Source organism: Pezoporus wallicus, unplaced genomic scaffold (genome assembly GCF_028554395.1).
Source record: "Pezoporus wallicus isolate ANWC-B61680 ecotype Strahan unplaced genomic scaffold, APGP_CSIRO_Pwel_v1 contig_6999, whole genome shotgun sequence".
NCBI classification, from domain to species: Eukaryota; Metazoa; Chordata; class Aves; order Psittaciformes; family Psittacidae; genus Pezoporus; species Pezoporus wallicus.
The window spans coordinates 3,066,045-3,087,799 of NW_026640180.1; the positions used below are offsets into that span (position 1 = coordinate 3,066,045).

General features: G+C 40.3%; 1 protein-coding gene across 2 annotated transcripts in view; it reads right to left on the reverse strand.

The window, feature by feature from the left end:
- Window positions 1–21,755, reverse strand: part of UNC5C (unc-5 netrin receptor C) — a 250,650-nt gene that overhangs the window by 78,579 nt on the left and 150,316 nt on the right. For both annotated transcript variants that reach the window (XM_057418022.1, XM_057418021.1), the window contains exon 2: window positions 11,763–11,984. In XM_057418022.1, the coding sequence (XP_057274005.1) occupies window positions 11,763–11,984 (222 nt within the window). The remainder of the gene's footprint in view (window positions 1–11,762; window positions 11,985–21,755) is intronic.

Here is a 21,755-nt window from a genome sequence, read left to right on the forward strand (position 1 = left end):
TCAGAGTACCTAAGCTATGGAATTTGGTGTTTAAAAAATGAATAAATAGGCTATGCACAAGAAGAACAGCTTCAAATATTAAAGTTCTTGCTGAGAAAAATGTACTCTGTGCATCCTAATGGGACAAAGATGATTGTATAATGGCACACTATGCCTATAGCTTATTTTCTATACAGAATATATGTAATCTTAACAAAAGATAGATAGACAGATAGATATCTAGAGGTAGTTTAAAAGAGCAAAGAGCTTTATCACCCAGTAATCCCTCATGCTGTCATTGCATGCACCTGGTTTTGCCTCAGTACTGCTTTTTGGTAAATTGTGGCTGGCTGGTGACATGAAATGATTGCAGGAAGATCACAAACAAGTTTTCATAAATATTAGCTTACATATTTAAAATAAAGGCTTCCAGCTATTTCTGCTGTCTTCATAACTCTCTCTTTAGGAAACAGATACATTCTTAACTCAAATTAATATAGATGAAGGCAACAGCCTAATAAAGTCAAGTCTGCCTTAAAACTGATGTCAAGCCCACACTGGTTTGCATTAGTTACCTATGGTATCCAATTACCAGCTAATAGCAGTGAGTTAAGCTAAAATCCCAGCTCCCCTACTATTTTTAACTGACTTCCACAAAAATTACAAAGGGCTGTCTTCAGAGGGTTTTTACTTTGAACTGGAATTAAAGAACATGCATTCTGTTTCCATTTTATTTTCTTTTAGTGAAAACAAGTCCTTTTTGTTCTTTCCCCATTAACACCTGAAGGACCAAGCTGCATAAGATGCACAGGTCTTGCATACTGGTGGAAAACAAACCACATGCCCTAGTCCCTGCCAGCATGGTGGAGGTGGGCAGTACAGCCCTGTGGGAAGGTAAAATAGCCCCTCTGCTATCATCTCCTCCAGTCAAGCTAGGCAGCTTTACATCACCCTTGAACTATTGCTGTTTAATACCTTATGTAGAACAGCATTGACTTGCTTGTTCTCAGCCTATAAACAGTTCAGAGACAAAGGAAAAACACCTCCTTTCTGGTTTTTAGGGGTTTCGTTTTTTGTTTCTTTTTTGTTAATGGAAGGTATTTTCTGGCTGATGGCATTTTTTTCTAATATGCACAAATTGTTCCAAAACGCTTTGTTCTCTTCCACATGTAAGAACGTGTGCCTACTGTCGCTGCTTTCTTTTTTCAGTTTTCCTGGTACAATAGTAATAATCATGCTGCAGCACAGCAGAATTCTAAAGAAAACCTCACCACGAGCATGTATTTGTGTTCAACCACAGGTGTCATAATTTCTGGACTCACGTCAGCTGAGGTCTGGGAGCAGAAACAAATGTGAGTTCCCACATCTTGACCAAGCCATCCCAACGCTAAGCAATCCCAAGTGGCGGTACCAGAGCAGTTCTATGCCAAGCTGGTGCTACTTAGATGAGTCAGGAAGAAGAGAGACCATCTTCATAGGAAAACACGACTATGAGCTCTTAGCAGCTCCAGCTTTTGAGTCACAGACCAATCTTCCTTTCTTTTGGTTGAGGCATGTGCAGCCAAGAAAATATGTTGTTTTTTGTGTTTTTTTTTTCAAAGGCCAGGAATAAAACATGCCCATGGGTCAAGTTTTACTTCAAGCTGCAGTTGAGACTTCACAAAGAAAATCAGTGCACTTTTTATTTCCGGTTCAGAGGATTTACATGCACTTTCTAATGATCTGGGCCTTCAGCAGTGGGTAATGCTTCCCAGTCCCCAGCTTAGTGCTCATGCAAAATTGAAGCACTTTTGAGGCAGTTTAGAGCCTACAGATGAATCTCAATGTGCAGGCAAAAAGGAATAATGGTTGTTTAGCACTTCACTAGAAGAAGATATGAAAATCATGAGGAAAAAAAATATCTACTGATCTTAAAATATCTGGAAGCCACCTGAGAGCATATGAATTTTGAACAGTGTGTTTACATTCCCTTTTTGGAGGGGAAAGGGAGGAGGCAGGGAAATGAACAATAGATGGGTTTGTTTGTGAATTTTTACATAAAAATAAACACCAAGTTCTTTATGTTCTTGACTTACTGACATGAATGTGTGTGTGTGTATATATATATATAAAAAAATATGTATCTGCACATGTACTTATGTACCACACCCATTCTGTACTGTTTTGGGAAGCAGAGACAATGTGAAAATGCCTTATTTCTGTGAACCTGACGCGATCGCAGTTCTTTGGTGGGAACAAGGACAGTTGCAATGTGACACAAGGGGTCACTCGGGAGCCTTCCTCAGCAGTTCTTTTCCTGCATTTCAGTTCAGAACAGCAGGTTTCGGGAGAAGCGTAAAAGCCCCACCTTTTATTGCTGTTGTTGTTGTTCTGCATGCTAGGGATGGCATTTCACAGCCGCCTTAGGTATCTTAAAAAGAAAAACACAAAAAGGCAAGCAGCTGCTTTCAAAACAGCTTTGTCCAGTGCGCTGTCAAGTGAAGTGACTTTCTCCAAACAGAGATGAGGCTCTGGGAATTTACTGTCTGCTCCCCCCATCCAGCATGTTTTCAGGACTATTGCCAGGGCAGCAGTGAAAACATCAGATCCTGAACACTGTGAGATTTTTCTTAGTATGTAGTGAATAAAAGAATCATTGCAGGAAGGCATGCAAAAAGGCAGCCTGTGGGTCACAGAAGCAATTTGGTATGCACACACTTCTGGATACAGCACAGCTCATGATCCCCGTCAGCTACAGTGAGGCATCAGGGATGCGGGCAAGTTGCTCTGCAAATCTGTGTGATTTGGGCATGTAAAAAGATCTTTCTTGTTATGTAAGTAAATGCCATCAACAGTACCCCTGTAGTTCTGTCTGCCTCTACTTTTTATTATTATTTTTTATTTTTCCTGGGTACCCACTCTGACTGAATTCCAATACTGGTTTCCATCTTAGCTGAAGAACGAAATGATTAAAACTAAGCCCCAAAGCAAGCCTGATCCATCTCTAGGCATCATTATTCTTCAGGCTTGGCAATCCTTACCCCTCTTCAGAAGAGGGCATGGCAACCGAGCCAGGTGCAGTGTCAGCATTTGTTACAGAAGCACCATTACACAAGTCACTGGGAAGCCAAACGCAGCGATCAGCTAACCAAGATCCTCTCTCAAATCAAAACCTGGGAGCAAATAATAGGAGGCATTGCGAGAGCTTAAAGATCAGTATTCAAGGGAAAGAAGAGACACACAAGAGTCTGACAAAAGACTTCTTTTCTGCTCTCACAATCAAAATATGAAGATGGATGAAGGACGAAAAGTTATGAGGAACTGTGAAAGGCATCCCATCAAAACCTGATGAGAAAGAGCTGTACATAACCTTGCAGATGAATGGCAGTCCTGCTGGTACCTACCATATCATGCTGCTCATTTATGTACAAATCAGGAATGCATGGGAATGACAAAATGAATACAGGCGGTGAACCCACAAAGGCAGCACAAAATCAGATCCTGTACGGGTCAGAGCTGCATGTGACAGCTACCTCTCTTTCCATTACACATTAGCGATGATTTGGTACCCTACCTTTGCAGCGAAAAAAGCCTCACTAAATCTGATCTATATGCAGCAGTTGTTCCATACAAATGGCTTTATATTTTTTTAGGGGAAAAAAAAAAGGTATTTCTCCAACGTAATAGGAATTCTCCTAAGCAATTGGAATTCTTCTTCAGAGAATTATTCAATTATTCCACTGTCTAAGGAGATACAGGGAAAAACTCAAAAAAACATACACAGGCGATTGAGATATGAGCTTACACAGACGTCAAGGGACTCAAGACAATAACACTTAACTGTCTTGGGCAGTCAAGACCCCAATGTCTCTAAACAGCATTAGCCACATTTCCAGTGGCTGCGTCAGAAGAAAAAGTAAGGTAAAGTTTTTACCTTCTACTTCTCTGAATATTCTCAGGCATTTTTGCAAATAAACTACAGACCAATCAATCCTGCTCATTCTCATATTTAAGTAACTGAAAATACCCTACATTTATAGGATGCAAGTGCAAGGGCACTTGCAGGGCTGGGCTGCTACCAACTGCAGCGCTTTGACAGCACAACAAGACATTATCTCTGCTCTTCTTTTCCGCTGTTCCTGTATCCAAAAAACAGTTGTTTTCCATTTAGACCAGCAGATGCAGGATGGAGGCTAACCTTTGGGACTCACTTCCAAACCAAGTTAACATTTATTAGCTTTTCAGGCACCAGACCACCCTCACTACAGGGACTCCAGATCCCACATAAAGGGCGTTTGGCTTCAAAAGAGCCAGAGGACATAGATGGAAAAAACACTTTGCACTGTGGTGCAGAGACATGGTTAGTCTGAAGCTGTGGTGGGTGGACTAATATCTGAAGATGTCTTCTAAGGAATTAATGGGATTACGAATGTGTGACAAAGGATTTAATGTAAGAAAAACTTGGAGAGAGATAAGGTGTAGGTTGGAAATATTCAGAGGAGTATCCTCAAATGCTTCAGATGAGTTCACTAAGCATCCATATGCCTCCTCTTTTTATTTTAAATAATGTTATTTCCTGTCTCAGATTTGTTTTTCTAGAAGCCCACCGGAAACCTTCAGGACAATGAGTCGAACAGCTGCAGATAGGAAGTTAATGCTGCAATAAGAAATTAGTAAATACCCTAAAGCTTTTATCTTTTGGTCCCAAAGCACTTTGCAGAGGTAAATAACAGAGACATTGAGTGATTTGCAGAGATACATGGTGAATACACACAAAAGTTGGAATAGGCAAATGACTTCCCATAGGTATATCACTACTCAGAGGAAGAGCTTGAGCAGGATTAACTGGGCCCCCCTGTTGGCATCCTTGAATACCCTGAAGGACAGAGCAAGTGCTAAGGCTGGAAGAGCCCACCTTGGTCAGCTTAGCAGCATGAGGGCAGAGGGTTTGTGAGGCTGCTGTCTGTAAAGGTGGCTGGACACAAACCCCTGCAGGGCAAAGAGCTGCTGGTAACAGCAGCATTAGAAAAACTGGCAGGTGTTAATGGCTCTGAACATGTAAAGAAGGTGTCTAGGTCCAAGAGCTAGAAGCAGCTTTCCACAAAGACTTAACGGGACAAAAACCTCACATACAACAGTTTGATTAAATAAGGAATTAATGATATGTTAGTACATGTATTATAAGCAAATACTGTACTCAGTAGTAAAACTCAAAAACTCCAAAGTCTTTTGCAGTCTTTTATACAAAAAGATAATCTCCCTGGGTTTGGGGGGTGGTTTTGTGTTGCCTGTAAGCAGATTTCCCCTCTGGAAGTAAGTATCTGACCCAATGTTCTTACGATGTATACAAAAAGATTATTTCCTCTCTTTAGGTCAGGACTGACCTCAGTGATTTCTCCACTCACATCAACAAAACTAACCACCATTTTGAAGTTACATACCAGGAAATTTTGATTCTCTGCCTCTCTGTTTCTTCTGAAACTTCCAAAACAGCTTTTTCCCTATAAAAATATACTAATTATTCAAGATAAATGTGTAAACTTTGTCTGCTTCCAAGAAATGTCTGCAGCAGCTTTGCTGCCAGGTATTCCCTTGATCTGAGTGTGCTGGGGACTATGACCCCAGGAGCTGATTTTGAAGACACAAACTGCAAGAAGACAGTTGTGATGGACATGCCAGATGCCTATGCAGCTGTCCTAGCAAAGAGGACATCTAGGACAGCTGCCCACCAGGCCACAGGGAGCGATGAACAGAGAAGAGACAGTCTGAGTGACTTCAAAAATGGCTGCAAAAAAATAGGAAAAAATAGGAAAAAATAGGAAAAAAAGTGTGGGTTCATTCATATATTTTTATGTAAGAAAACAGCCTGTATTTCCCCAAAGAATTATGGTTCTTTGGAGAAATAGAGTTGTCTGCTCCTTTCTGCACCAGCTGCAGCCTTTCAGATCATACATACAAACATATTTTGCTCACACCATCCTTTCAAAGATGGGACATAGTTCGAATTACTAAAGAAAATGGACTGTAGTATCAATTCTAACCCACATCTCAAAACTATTAATAGAAACATTCGAGAAGAGATACACAGACACATTTTTAAATTTTCTTGAAATGAGTTGGATTAGGGCAGAGTACTGAAGAAACAGAGCTAAAAATCGGCAACATGTTGCTGGGAAATAATTATTTTGAATCGGGTTGCTTGATGTTTGTAATGGATTTGATCCAATGATAAACAGAAAATAAAATGACTTCTGACACCAGTGGAATGAAAACAATCCTTACTTATGATATGTGGCTACCCTTACTAACTTAACTCCAAGGTATTCTACCCCAGAGAGTCAAAATATTGCAGGCTAAGTATAACTGCAGCATTCAGCATCACTTATCATCTCCTTACTGAAGTTAACAGGAATACTGGCCACATTTGTTCAGAAAAATAGCTTTTTTCCTTATCTTTTGGACTCTTGAAAAATAATACCGAGAATTAGGAAGCTACTGCATGTCAAGAAGCAAAAAGAGATTAAGGAAGGAAAATGGGCAGAGAAGGAAAACAGCAGTAAGGAGAGGAAGATCTGTGGCTCAGAGAAAACAAGTAAAACATTACGCCTCTACAGTCCTCTCCCTGAGCTGTGCTTACATGGTGGTGGGGGACACTTGAATTTTGTGTTTGGGCTCCCAAATTAGGTCCTTCAACACTGGTATTCAAAAAAGTGCTATACTTAGAAACAATAGCTTTTCTTATTTATAGAACATAGTAAGACAAATGAGGACAACTTCCCAAAATGAGTGGCTGTACAGTGAACTTAGCTATATCATCAAAAGTCCCAGCTTAAACAATGTTCAAACAAGTTGATGTCATGAGGGTAATGCAGCCTTCTAAATTCTGGTGTCACAAACACCAAAATAAATGGCTATCATAGGATGTAGACACAGAGAGGAAAATAAAGTGGCATACCATTATGTGCTGAAAGTGATTTTCTTAACTCTATACGTGGTACCAGAAGAGCAGAAACACTCACTGTGAAGGTTTCCCCACTGCTATCTTGGCTGCAGCATTTTGTAAGAGGTGTTTTAAAGTCAAAAGGGCAGACATCAATCTTTGATCTTTCTGTTGAGAGGGTGACCTATTAAAGGCTTAGCTAGCTGGGTACCTACTCCCTCGACAGGCTGCCAAACCCATTGCTTAAGGTAACAGCCTCCTATTTGCCAGATCAATGCCGACCCTACGTCAAAAGCTTGGTCTCCTTTCATCAAATCTGCAAGTCATCCAAAAATACTTTGTTCATGAGGAAAGGTAATGGTGGGAGGCAAGAAACGGAATCAAAGCAGTAGCTATGTAAAGAAACTGAAACAAGTCTAAGATTTCTGTCTGAAAAGAAGAGCACATTCACCCACCTCAGTACAGTTTGATAAACACTCTTAACCAGACAAAAATCTTATTCTGAGTCAGATTTTAATTTTGCCATTCTCATTGATTTGTGGCTAGGCAGAAAGTTGAAGAAACAGCTGAAAGGAAAGTCCCTGGAGCCACCCATCGTTGCGGAAGCCTGGGTGGTACCATGGATGCTCTTGGGGGACATTAGGTTTTCTGAGAGCCTGCCTCTGAAGGCAGGACATGGGAAAAAGGATTGGCAACTTCACCTGCTCTTTAACTGAGCCTCCCTCAGCACACCTTTCTTCTGAGATTGAACACATAAGCCTGTTCATTTTGCATTAACTGGGGCCTCAGGCCAGGCTCAAGAGCTCTTATTCCATCTTGTTTCTATTTGGGAACACAGAGGAGGTCATCAGCAAACTCCCTGTGCCCTCCTCTCCCTGTGCATCTAGCAAAAGAAGACAGAAAGTGTAGGCAAACAATAATGCCAGCTGAATTGCCCAATATGTCTATTTAATTAGCACTTAGAAGAGTCCCAAATGTTGTTTTCTCCTTGCTTGAAGGAGAGAGAAGAAGAATATGTCATTGGCATTGCAGAGGGCAAGAGGGTTTTATAGATCATTTCACCTTAACAGTCATGGGGAAACTATTAGAATGCATATCCAAATTGAAAAGACAAAACCAAGGTCCCTGTAGTCCTGATTTTTCTCTATTGTACATCACAGGATGTGGGAAAAGGGTGCAGGACACTGATTTTGTATGCATCTGCAACTCACCCTCCACTGCAGGACTGGTGTGTGTGTCTCTGAAAATATATCTCCATCAAAAGTGGACAAAATAAATTCTTTTGCCATAGTCATTTTCAGAAGTACAGTAATTTGGAAAATGTGAACAAATTGCTCTAATAATTATTGATGCTACTGAGCTTCCTGCCTTATGACAACGGAATTTTCTTGCCCCTAAAAGAATCAGTTCTGTAGGGTTCCTTTTACTTTTGCTGCTGTTATCTTCTATGACAGTCAGCCATAAAATCAAATGTGCTCCCTCAAAACAACTTTCACCTTTGTTTTTTAAAACCAGTGCTCTTATTCTTTGCATATTTTTTTCCACATTAATGGGAAGGGAAAATAGTCCATAAAAACATAAAAAAGACCATGCCCTGCCCTGTACTTCACATACATAGGGAATGAAAAAGTCAAAGATGTGCACTAAAGATTTTCGAAGCATCTGACTTCCTCATGAAAATGCTTAGTTTTTTCCATAAAGAAGAAAAATTTCAGTGAGTCTGAAGATTAAGAAAGAGAACATAATGATCTTCTGTGTAAAGCTTCTGGCTTCTCAAACTCGACCATTGCAATTTTCTTTTGCAGGGCTCTCTCTTCAGGCTAATTTAATTAAATGAAGTGGTACTAGAACACACTGTCACTATTACTATTCTCATCTTCTCCAACCAGAAAGCAACAGCTCCCACAGAGTCCCCATGCATGTTCTTTACAGCAATTCTTTATCTACTGTTTAAAAATACCCCACAGTGCAAAGTGCATATAACTCTTATTTTGTACCTTCTCTCTGTTACAAAGAAAAAATATAAAAGTAGGAAAAATACATGAATATTTATTTTCCTATCTATCTTAAAAAATAACCTTCTTAATATATTCAGCATTTCTATGTAACAGTTCTTTTCAATGAGAGCTTGCTGCACTCACTGCGTTCTCTGGTGCCACTGCTATTGTTGTGCTGTTGTCTCTGGTTTTATCAATGACAGAAAAAGATTTACCTCATAGGAGTTAATCATCTATACATAGATTTCACCCCTGAGTACAGGCTCAAAGTCCATGAACACATAATCTTTTGCAAATCAAAACCTATTTCTCTCTTTCATGCATCATTTACAATCCCAAGATGATGTACTGCTAGCATCACACCTGTATTTTAGTCCTCTTTATTTCTGATTACCTGTCCTTTAGAAAAGCAAGCAGAGGTGACCTCGACTTTTTTCCTCTCATATATTTTATTGTCTGTCTTGTTTTCCTTTGCTTTGCTTTTCTACCTAACGCACTGTAAGAGAAAGCCTGGTTCAAAAACAAGCAGCAGACCACCTCGGCATGGTGCTTTTCTTTGTATTTAGGCAGAGCAGACCTTAAGAACAGTAAAATATCAGGAAAGAAGAAAGCATCCAGCTTTCAGTTGCTGGGATTACATGACTGACCCATCAGAAACACTGCGTAACCGAGATCGCTTTGAGCCCTGGGTTACCAGTATAAAGGCTAGACCTAATTTGGTTTGCAGGAGGATTTCACCAGCCTCTCTGGATAAAAGCCTGAAGCCAGCAGCAGCGTAGACTTGGGCTGCCATCCTTACGCCATCCTCACTCCATCCTCTGAGCAACTCAGTCACTGTTGGTGTGCCCTCAGTTACAACTACTGCACTAGCCAGCCAAAAATAGCAAAAGAAACCAAAATAGCCTCAAAAATGATAGAGCCAAAGGGCTTTGCCAGACTGGCTGGTGCAAGTTGTCAAGCTGATGCCTCCTTCTTCGGGCACCAGAATGAATCCTCACAGTCAGTGTCTCCTGCAACTTTTCCTCCAGCTCCATCTGCAGTGGATATATTTTCCTGAGCTTCCATTGCTTTGAAGAAGATATTCTTTTGCCACTGCCTTAAATAAATTATTTACTCATTTCTATACTAACTATGTGCTATGAGCCCCAGATTCTCAGTCTGCTTACCAGAAGGTGCACAATAACTGAAACCATGCTCTAACCAACCTTTTGGCAACAACCAGGTTGACTAACAAATGTAGGTTCCGATGACAGTTGCATTTTAACAAGCTATTAATGTGAGGGGTTTTGTAGCTCTTGTGCTAAAAATCTGATACGCACAGCTTTTGACACCCTCCTCTCCCTCCCACCCCCAAGATGCCAGTAGATTATGTTAATCTCTAACTGGATATGGGTTTTGTTTGCGTATAATTGCTGCTGTTTGTTATGCAAAACATTTGTCCTCAATATATTCAGATGCAACTCTTTTCAAAGCTGGCCTTTGACATTTGTAGAATGCAATTTGCTTTATGGCATCATGAAGTTTTTCTACAATTAAGTTTTGTGAGAAAAAAAGAACGAATATTCCACCGGCAGTGAAAAATTTCACCTGTAGTGAAGCATTTCCATGTTTCTGAATGCTGATATTAATAAAAATTTAAAAATTAACACTAGTTAATTTTTTGAACTGGTGATAGCTGCCCTCCTGCCTGTCTTTCATTCCAGTGGACTCCCATGGATGAAGAAACGTGAAGATGTCTTAAGTAAATAAGAATTTCTTTTTTTTTTTCACTTTTTCTGCTGCAGTCAACTTGTTGGAAAAGCCAATTCTTACAAACAAACAGGCTTGAAGTTTAATACAGCCTTTTTTCTACAGCTTTTCTTCCTACACCCACCTTCCCTTTTTCAAGCTGAGTGTACCACAGTACCATTAAAAGCTTATGCTTTTGATCTCTGTGCAAATAAATGAGCTGAAACAAATAAAACCGAGTTCACAGGAGACTTCCAAGACATCTGGTGGAGTTATTTTTCTAAGTAATTAGACCAAATAGTGGCATAATTCCCATATGAAAGGTACCTTCTTGCTTGGTATCCAGTTATTTCTTAGAGCCATCAAAACAGCAGTAAGTCCTGCTCCTCTCCTTGCATATGACACAAACTCTATTGATTACTGGCCTTCCCAAATAGGAACAATTGTATCTTTGATCTATGCTGGTTTATTACTCTAGTTTTTAAACCTCATTCTGGTATTGACTGAGGAAGGATGAGGCTCTTGGCTTCCTTTTTTTTTTTTTTTTATTTTTTTTTTATTTTCCTTGCTAACCTACTGTAGTCTTCCTTCATAAAGGGTCAATGAAACAGGCAGAAGAGGGTAATGGAATAACACCCAAGTGGTTGCTCTGGATCAACACACTGCTCTAAACTGTGCCCAGGTGTGCTTTCTGCTTCTTTCTTGATGAAAGCTGATTAAAATTCTCCTTTTTTTTTTCTTGAATCTCCCCAGGAAAACATCATTCTAGGAACAACCCAACTACCCTTTGGCAGTTTGGGGAGAAAGTGGTTCTTGGTCTGTGACTACGATACAGTGCAACCACTGGAATTTGTGATGCTGGGTAAGTGAGTAATTGCATTTTGTTTGTGCATGGTCTCCTGGTTTATTTTTTCAAACTCGGGCAAGGTGCTCTACAATCATGTTTTACTAACTGACCTAAATGCAGAAACCACCTCTGTGCTATGACATCAAATGTTCAGTAAAGCCAGATACAGAATTCACAGCTGAATCAAAAGTGAATTAAAGTAGCTGCCATATGAAGTATCTGCTAGACTACAACAGTGGGCTTGATATTAATGCCCTCCATCTGAGCCCTCCATGACAGAACACAAACTCACCAGAGGTTTCATCTACTCTCTCATCCACCACATGGTCTTTCTGATGAACCCATTCGCTGTTGCACTTAAAATAGATCTGCGTGGCTGGGCTTGCCTTGCAGTACAAATTCACAGGCTTGTTCTTCACAATGTAAGCCTCTTCGGGTTCAATGAGGAAGTGGGGCAATGGCTCTGGAGGATCAGATGGAAAAGTTTCTGGAAGTTCATGAAAGAAATCATCATCTGTAGAGGAAAGAAAAAAAAAAGACAAATGAAACAACAAAAATTCAGCTGGCAAATACTTAAAAGCACTTTCTGAAAGTTTCAAAAGGAACAGCTTCTTTAGAAAATGCTATCTTAGGAGCATTCCTAGACCAAGGCTTAAATGCACTGGTGTTTTCAGACTAGAAGAAATTATTCTTCACATCCTGAGCTCTCTTTCCTCTGTGAGATGTGACAGGGATGTGCGCATTCACATGTCTGGGAATGGTCCTTTGTTATCATCAGCAGCAATACCAGCGATAAAACATTATGTTAGCACTTGGGAGAGCTGCCTGCAAAACCGTAAAAAGAAATAATAGAAACTTTTGGAGGCTTCAAGGTCACACTTTCCACACACACTTATCTCACTGTTTAATCAAGTGCATGCACATAGCTAGCACTGGCTGAGGCTCGTATAAATAGGAAATAGTGCTTTTCATTTCAGATCAGCAATTTGAAATCTGCTCTAAGGGCAAACAACTAAATGTAAGTTCAGTTTGTGCCTCTTTGTTCATACCCTGACTCTCTTGCTAAGACTGCTGATGAAGGTACCAAGGTATGCTTTATTTAATTCCTTTGTGGTGCACTAGTCTGTGCAGTCCTTACTACTGAGAGGAATCAGAGGTGGGACATGGGGCAGAGCAGCTGTGAGATGTTGACATTTTGAGCCAACATAGATGTGTCCTATTGACGTAAGGAACCTCTGCACCTCTCTAGTGCTGCTGGTAATCAATAAAGTCAATGTCAGAAGTCTAGAGAAGGAGGAAAAGAATCCAATGAACTGGATGCAACCCTGAAAACACCTAACACACATATACTTCCCTTCCTCTCTCCCTCCCTCTTCACAAATTCCCCTTTATAACCAACACCTCTCCCCCTTTCTACAGAGGAAGTCTGCAACACCAGAAAGCACCAATTCAGCAGAGAAATATCCTACTTCCCCCCCCCCCCCCCCCCACCTGCCATCAATACACAAGAACATCCAAGAAGCTCCCAGTGGCACAGCAGAGGGGGACACCAACTACTGACACCACCATCAGCAAGCTGACAGTCCTGAAGACCTTATTCAATCTCCCCCTTTCTGCCTCTAAAGCAGTTATCGTTATACAGTGATGGACACTGCTGATGATCAATAAGACACTACAGAACATCAAACTAAAAATACTTTGGATGGCTGGCTATCTTCTCCCTGCCAGTATTCATAAAGATGAAATATCAGACAGCTACATCCCCATACCCGAGACATGCCTGTGCAGGCTGTGTCCAGAATTACAAGGGGTATGAAAGGCTCTCCAGCTGCTGCTCTTCCAGAAAGAAAGAACAGGAACAGATGAAGAAGATGGGGGAAGAACGTAATATGGTACCCATCCATGCAGCTACATGGAGGTAGACTGTACATATTCATCAGTGATAGAAATACCTTACACAGGAAAAGATTTTTGTGAAACTATTTCTGAAGAGAACATACGTTCACCAACTTACTTATTTTTTTTTTCCCCTTCATATTGATTTAAAAATACTCCTGCCCTTTTGGATGTCTCCTTTTACAAAGAGTAACAGGCCTGACTCATTACCGTATCACTCCCTGGGAATTAGTAGAAGTGAACAGGTTCAATGATAGAATTTTTATCACTTTTCCATCATTCCTTTTCTTCTGCAGTTTCTTTTTCATTCTGACCACACCAGCCTCCTTTTCTGCAATCCCATTTCCTCTCCCATTAGGTACTGCTTCCTTGCTCCCCTTCGCTCCCCATTTTTTTCAAAAGAGAAAGACAAGTTACGGTAAGTTAATGGGAATTCACATTTTGTTTCATGACGACAAAACATGTCTGAGCCAAAGCAAGAAGCTTTTCAGCATTCCTCATACCCTTCTATACATAACTCTCTTCTCCACTCCGTCTCCCTCTCGCACATGCTGCTCCATAGACACAGAACCATTAGAGATGAATCATTTCCTCTGAATTGCCACAGGACGTATCTTTTTCTTCTGGTCATTTAATTGCAAATCAGTGAGCAGACAGATGGAAACTAACAAAGCACACATATGTTTCATAATTAAACAAGTATTGCTTCACTAATTTCTGGTGACTGGAAGAACAAATGTATTTATTTTCACCACTAGATTTCTGCACATTATCAATGACAATACTTACACTGCCTGACCAATTAACTGCGTCTTATCAAAGATGTAACTGAAAGGTCTAAAAGGAAGGACTAGCAAGCTGCAGAGAAGAAAACAGGTGGGATTTAAAATAATTTCTTTCATCAGCCTGGAGAACGTGTGTGGGCTTTGGCTTTTCTTCCTGAAGGTAACTGCTTCTGCAGTTTAAATACTGTTTTTATTTTAAAGTGGGTTCACAGTATTGCCCAGTACAACCTAATCTCATGTTTTGATTGTGGTGATTGCTGTTTCTCTTCACCAGCCTGGCATCCTGCAGTCAGGTACAAACCAGTTTTCTTACAGGCTTCTTTCTATAATTCCACCTTACTCTTTTTAAGTAATAATGAAGCCCAGCTTTATTTTTACGCATTTTTTTCTCATTGCAATTGAGAGTCATTTGAACTGCTCTTAAATGTTAGGGACATAGATGGAAACCATTCACAAAATATCACACAAACAGAGTGTGCAGAAGCTGCCTTGATCCTAGAAACTGGCTTTTAAAATCTGCACTTTTAAAAGAAATATAAGATAGTAGCTAAGAAAGGTCTTTTTTTCTTTTTAATCTGGAGTATGTTCATTCAATCCTTGCATTTGTACTGCTCCTATCACTAGCAACACTGGAGTAATTTTTTCTTTTATAGAGCAGATTCTCAAGAGAAGCATCCAGAATATGATCATAATGGGGTTTGGCAGAAAAAAAACCCAATCACACTGCAAAGTTAGTCCTACCTCCATTAGCATTCAGGGCCCCCTGCTCTTTCTATCAGCTGCTGAAAGGTAACAGCACCTTAATCAGCCTGTGTGATTCACAGTAGGAAGTCTCTTGGTATTCCCTGCTTTCCCCCAAAAAAGGGCCTCCTGGCCCAGGCACGCCAGCCATCACCAGCAGAAGTTGCAGGGTAGTTATTTACAGGTATACAGGGTGTGCAGCCACGGCTCCCCTGTGCCAGGCTGTGGTACTCACCTCTCGGGATGAGGATGGGTTGAGGAGAAAACACCTTAAATTTCCTAATGATGGCTTGCCTATCACAATAGGCATGGCTGTAGCACAGTTTAGAATGCTGATTTGGGGCAGGTTTTGAACAACACACGCAGAACCATAGAAGCAATCAGGCTATAAAAGACATTTAAGAGCATCGTGTCCAACCATTACCCCAGGACTGCCAGGACCACCTCTAAACCATGTCACTGAGGGCCTCATCTATGCATCTTGGATTCAAGTCTTGCATTTTGGTTTTTTAATAAGACTAATAGGCTGTTATGCTTCCATTGTAATGCTTGCAGGAACATGTGAGCATAATTATAATGTCAGTGCAATTATAAACCACAATATTCTTAAAAAAAATCTCACACAGATATTTATCTCTGAAAATGACAACATAGGACATTTGACCACGCTGAGACTTTTTGCAACTCTCTATAAAACAAACTTCTGGTAACATCAAAGCAATCTCATGAATCAATATTTTCATGAGGCCACTGTTTCTAATAAATACTTCAATCAAGGTTTCTCCTGACAGCTCTAGTTAAAGACAGGTCATTCCTCTGTCCATACAAAGACCAAACTCTGACTTAGGCTTTTCAGGGATGACTTTGTTATAACTGTGTGGCCTGCTGGGCCTTTTTCTGTAATTTGGATGGGGGTTGCCTCCCATTGTGCCCTCCATCACTATACGAGGGTATAAATCTTGCCTGAGACTTTGATCTGAATCTTCCTGACAGTTATCACTGGTTATTAAAAATGTTCATCTCCCAGTGGTGTGACAAAGCAGCAAACTTTATAACTCTCTTATTTAACTCTTCTAAGTAGATAGACATTTTTTCCTTCTTTCTGGAGGAAAAAAGCTATTTAAACCATTTGGGAGTGATCTGGGAGTGTAGATACAAACACTAAAAATTCACATACTTGATTTCCAGTCATTATGCCAATAGCATGTGCAGCAAGCTCCCCTTAACAACCTTGATCAAACACAAATGCAAGGCACATATCATTCTCTCTTGTAACAAATCCCCTTCTGTGCTCAGTAACTTTGAGCTGCAAGTTTACTTCTGCAGCATGTCACATTCATCTTTATTTTCACATAATAAAGTATACAGCCCATCTGTTGTTATTGACTGATTTATATTAGCAAGACAAAAGACCTGATTAATAGTACCACTAAACTGGTTTTGCTCCTGCAATTCATTCATATTATAAAAACAAATTTTAAAAAAGGCATTTTAATCTATAAAATTAATTTGGAATTTTTATTTTAGTTGCTGGCCCAAATATAGATATGCGCTTTTATTTACTTTCCGTAATATCTGACAACTACATATATATTTTTAACCTCAAGTCAAATGTAAAATTTATAGGAACAGGTGAAGTGCCACCGAGATCAGCACTGATAAAAGCTGGCATGGACTGTCACACATAGGAATTGTAGTTTAATATTAGATCAGTTTTATTTTAAGGTAAAACAAACCTTTGTCTAAGGTAGGCAAAGACTTAATGTTAGGAAAGGACTTTGTTCTTTTCATGCATTTGTTTGTAGAACTGTACACATTATAGTTCTTCATGCATAACAAGTGAAAAAGGAGATTTTATGGTATACTTCCCTTTTTATGGACAAGTATCCCTGCTCTAATCTGTGGCAGGAAAATATTTTGCTCCGTACACCAATCTATTCATCTCTAGATCACTAGTTTTATTACTATATATCAAGCTTTAATTCTCATCAACCCAGCATATAACTCACTATATCTCTGAACTGCGAGACTTGAACTATTATTGCTTAGATCATAATATATTGGACCATTATCTCTTTGTGTAAGACCTGAAGCAAACTCTTCTCAAATGGAATTTACTTCAGAATGATTCAAGAGCAATTTAGAATGAATGGCTGCAAAGCTAATTCCATTTGCATTTGGATGCCCATCACTCGGCAAGATCATTCCCCATGCACTGCAAGAAAGGCAGCTGCAGTTGACTGTATGGATGGAATTTCTGTTCAGGTTTTTTTCATGTTATGATTAAAAAGCTTTCTAGAGCAACAAGGACTGTTTACTGTGAAATTAACAGCAGGTGCTAGCTCAGTAGAACAGCTTATCAGGATGGAGACAAGGATCTGGATTACAGTGCACATGTTTTCAGGAAAGGAAAATTGCTCAGCTGGGAGTCCTTTGGTCTCAGGATTTTCTGCCCTCCTAGGAAGGTTATGCACTATCATGGTGCCACCAAATGGAAAGCAAGGAAGCAAAACATCCTGTATACCACACAGCCCACCTCTATTTTATAGTCCCATAACACCAATGGAGCTATGAATGCAAAATTAGGCCAAGCTTAATGAGAAATGGGAGAAAATGGGATTTTTTTCTATGCGTTATTACTGAGTAGTTCCCATATCAGAGTGCCTTCTTGCCCCTACCTCAGCCCTGGAGACCACACAGGACATTGGCACAGCAAAGTACAGCCCATGCCTTGAAGGAAAAAGCACATTTTCGTGCCCTGCCCTGGATAAAAAGGAGGAGGAGGGTGGCTTTCTCAGCACTTATTCTCTGTCACAGCTACCTCCAGCTGATTGCAAGGTAGGCATGCAATAAGGCAATCATATGTTATTCTTCAGCATCTCAAAAGTAAAAGAATTCACCAAATAGCCCAGGAAGATTGTAAATTTATAACAGCATAGTATTTGGCCAGCTTGGAAGGCTGGATGAATTCACTGCAGGGTTTTACACCCCTAAAGAAGAGGCTTGGTTTTGTGGCAGCCCACAAACCAGATGCTTGCTGAACCTTGCTGAACTCTTGTGAAAGCAAGGTCAAGGGAAATTCAGACTTGAATTTACTGAGCACCCACAACATTAAATGATCTTTTTGGCAGAGAAAGCGGAGTGCAGGAAAAGTCACAGAGTATGGGAAAAGTCAGAGAGAAATTGATACGACATATAATGTTAATCTTTTTGGGGTGACTTCAGTATACAAACAAAATAAATAAAGACCATAAAGAGGAATGAACTTCCCCTGCATCTGCACAGCTCAGTGAAGACCCTCCTAGCACGTATCAGCTAAGCAACACATCCCCATGAGGTTAAACCCAAGCTTTTCATGCACTTTGAAAACAAAGAACATATCCACCGAGTGCCTATGTATAGATGAGAAGGCTGCTGGCAAGCCTACCCACCGCACCAAACACACAATCAGCAAACAAACCCAAACACATTCTTTCCTGTCCTCCTGCACCCCTACCAAAACTACAACGTCCACAGAGGCATGGGAATCAGTATGTGAGACACTGCCAGCCACAGGCACCAACCCGAAGCCCTTTCAAAAACTGAAATCGATGGGATTCTTGTATAAGAAATAACTGGATTTTTGGCTCAACTAAACAGTCCAGGAAGAAGGTTTCCATTATTCAATGACAGGCCTACATGGAACTCCCTGAGAAGGTGGGCTACAAAATGTCTGATACACTAATAGTATTCATTATGCCCATTCTACCCCAACTAGCCCTTCCCAGAAAGCTTGAAAGGGCTGAAGGGGAGAAGGAACTGCTATGCTTTTCTTTGCAACAGCAGTGCATGGCCTGGCATTAGACAGGGTGCCTGCTAAGACTGGGATTTGTGGTTCCAAAGCAAGAATGCTTCATTGGCAGCACCATGCTGAGCAGGTGCCTCTCCTCTTGTGCACTCCTTTCCGTGCTCCTATCTCGTATGAATGCTGCATAGTTAGACATAGAGGAAGATGAAAGAGTAAACAGTTACCACTTGGCCAGGGCCAATGTGGCCGCTGTGCAACTATGGTACCTACAAGCAGTCAGCTTGTGCTCCATATCCCCTGCTTTGATAGCGCCAGTTCCCTTCTCTCAGGTCAGTGATTGGAATGTATTTTGCCTAGCTTACCCTGATAAACTGCGCTGCTGGTAATCGGCAATTAATTCAACCAGAGTCAGATCTAATTTGCATCATATTAAGCAAAAGAAGAATCAGGTCTAGATGAGGAAAACACTCATTTGTATTTATACTGTACCAGTATAAAGCAGCTTGCAAGTTATGTATTACTGTCTGGGAAAAAAAAACAACATCTTCCCCTGTTTGTTTACCTCATAATTATAATTAAAGTTTCTGCTTCTCTTGAGGCTAATGGCCATTTATGATCAATCAGATCAGAGGAAAACTAAAGACAAAACACGCATCCTCAAAACGACTCCTGCAGTCCTCTGCAAGGGAGAGAGATTTCTTTATACACCCCATTGCTAATCAAAGACAAAAATTGCAGGTATATATACAGACATGACATTTAAGGTTTGGCATCCAGAACTTTACCACTGCCCTAAGACAAACTGTTAGACTACCAGCTGCTGCCTAAACATGCAGGAGATGGTACAGATACTGGTTGCCACTGGCCTTGGTGTAGGAAAAGGCCAGAATATGGTAAGATTTCAAGCAAGGCAATGAAATTATTCTCTGTTGTGTATAAAAAGCACCAAGCTGTTCTTTGGGCAATGAGGTTTATGGTAATTGTTGTCAGTATAAGAAATCTAATCCAGTGATCTAAAAGTGCTATTTATTATGAGGGTGCCTAACCATATAAATGTATACAACAAGGGGAAGCAAATCATTGGGGATCAGGCTGATTTATGAGCATTAACAGTGTGAAATGTCAAGTGAAGATGCAAAGGCCCTGTTTCTTTGCTGCCCTGTCTTGTGTGCCAGCAGCCACCATCCCTCTTTACAACACTTTCATTAATTCTCAGCTACTATAAGGTTGGCTCAGTTCCTGTGCCATGGTTATCACAAGTACAGCACCTGAAAATAAAACAAGAGAGTTTGTACAAACAGCAAATCACATCAGTGACATTTCTTGGTAATTATTATCCTGTGGACAATTGCTCTCCTTTGTCCTGTTGCTTTTTCTTTCTGCTTCCAGGGTTGTCAAGCACTAGAACAGGCTGCCCTGTGAGAGAAGTGGCTGAGTTGCCATCCCTGGAGGTATTTAAAAGACATGTAGATGTGGCACTTAGGGACATGGTTTAGTGGTGGACTTTTGGCTGGATTAATGGTTGGACATGATGATCTTAAAGGTCTTTTCCACCCTAGACAATTAAGTGATTCTATGATTTTTTTAAAACTAGTAAAATATTCATGCTTCAAAACAAAAACATAAAAGCAAAAGTGGCTTGCAGGGTGTCTCTGAAACTTAATCTCTCTTACTCTGTCATATAACAAAACTTCAGAGAATAAAATGCAAGTGTTACTTTGCCAAGCACACACACCGTATTCCTTAAGTGTGAGCTCTAGGCATTTAGTCTGATTAGAGAATGAGCACACCTCCTGTTAGGCATGGTTTGCTGGTAGTGTTCTAACAGTCTGGCTGCATGTTATTGTTAGTCCTGTTTTCTCTGATACTAATGCAATGTATGAACAGTGGAGAAACTTCCAGTGTCAGACCACGAGTCCTGCCTGTAAAACTGAAATGTATTTTTCCTTTTGGATTCTAGCTTGTGATGGGTCTGCATGATGGCATGGGATCCCCTCCTTTGCCTGCAAAGCAAAGTCTAATTCGAAACATTTCTGCCTCAGCTGCCATTAGTAGTCATAATGGTTGACATGGGGTCAAAAAATTATTAAACCTCTGAGGAGCATCACTTCCTCTCCAGTGTTAGGCTTCACTTTCTTTTGACACATTAGTCCTAAAGCAGCTCCAGGCTCTTGACCCCTCCTTTAACCCTGATAACTAATTAAAGATGGACAAGGCTTAGGCTAAAATACTTTGTGTTAAACCTATTCATTCTCAAGTCCCCTTTGGGCACTCTTTGTCACACCGGACAGAGCCTGTCATATATACATGAACATGAAAGTAGGTGCCTGTTACAATAATATGAAAAGTCTTTTTACAAGACCTAACTTAACCTTTGTGGTTAGATGGTAGGATGCGTTTTACAGCACAGAAAATACATTCTAAACACCTACCAGGAACAAGTTTCCTGGGCATAGTCCAAAGCATACTGTTCAGGAAAAATCCAAGGATAATTAATTCTGTATCTACTTTTGGAATCAGAAGTTCAGACTCAGGTCCTTCATCTGACTGCTATGTCAACAGTCCAAATGCAGCATCCCAAATGCAATGAACAAATGAAGAATTGACCCTACCTTTTCTCATGCAAGGATTTCTTAAGGTTTTATCATATACTAGAAGCAATGGCTGCAGAGTCATCTGCTGTGGGCAGATGGATTTTAGGGCCAGTGGTAAATCATATTACACAGCACAAGTTGGTTTAATATAGATAAATCTGTGTGCAATCTATTGTTGATGGCTCAGGCACAATGAAAGGAGTCCCATACTGCTAGCTTGAGAGAGGATCTGTAACTGAACGTGGTACTTTGTAAATGTTTTCTTAGCTTTTTGTGTTGTTTCACATTAATAATTGAGCTTGCTTCTTGCATCATTATGTTAGGGTTAAAATGTCAATCCTTTGGTTCCAGCAAGAATTGTTATTTTTCTTCTTTTCCCATTATTAAAAGTGCTGCAGAGCTCTGCTCACAGATTTCTAATGCTTTCAATGCAAGCATCTTTCTCAGCAAAGAGTGATGATCCCACATCTTGCTGAGATGAA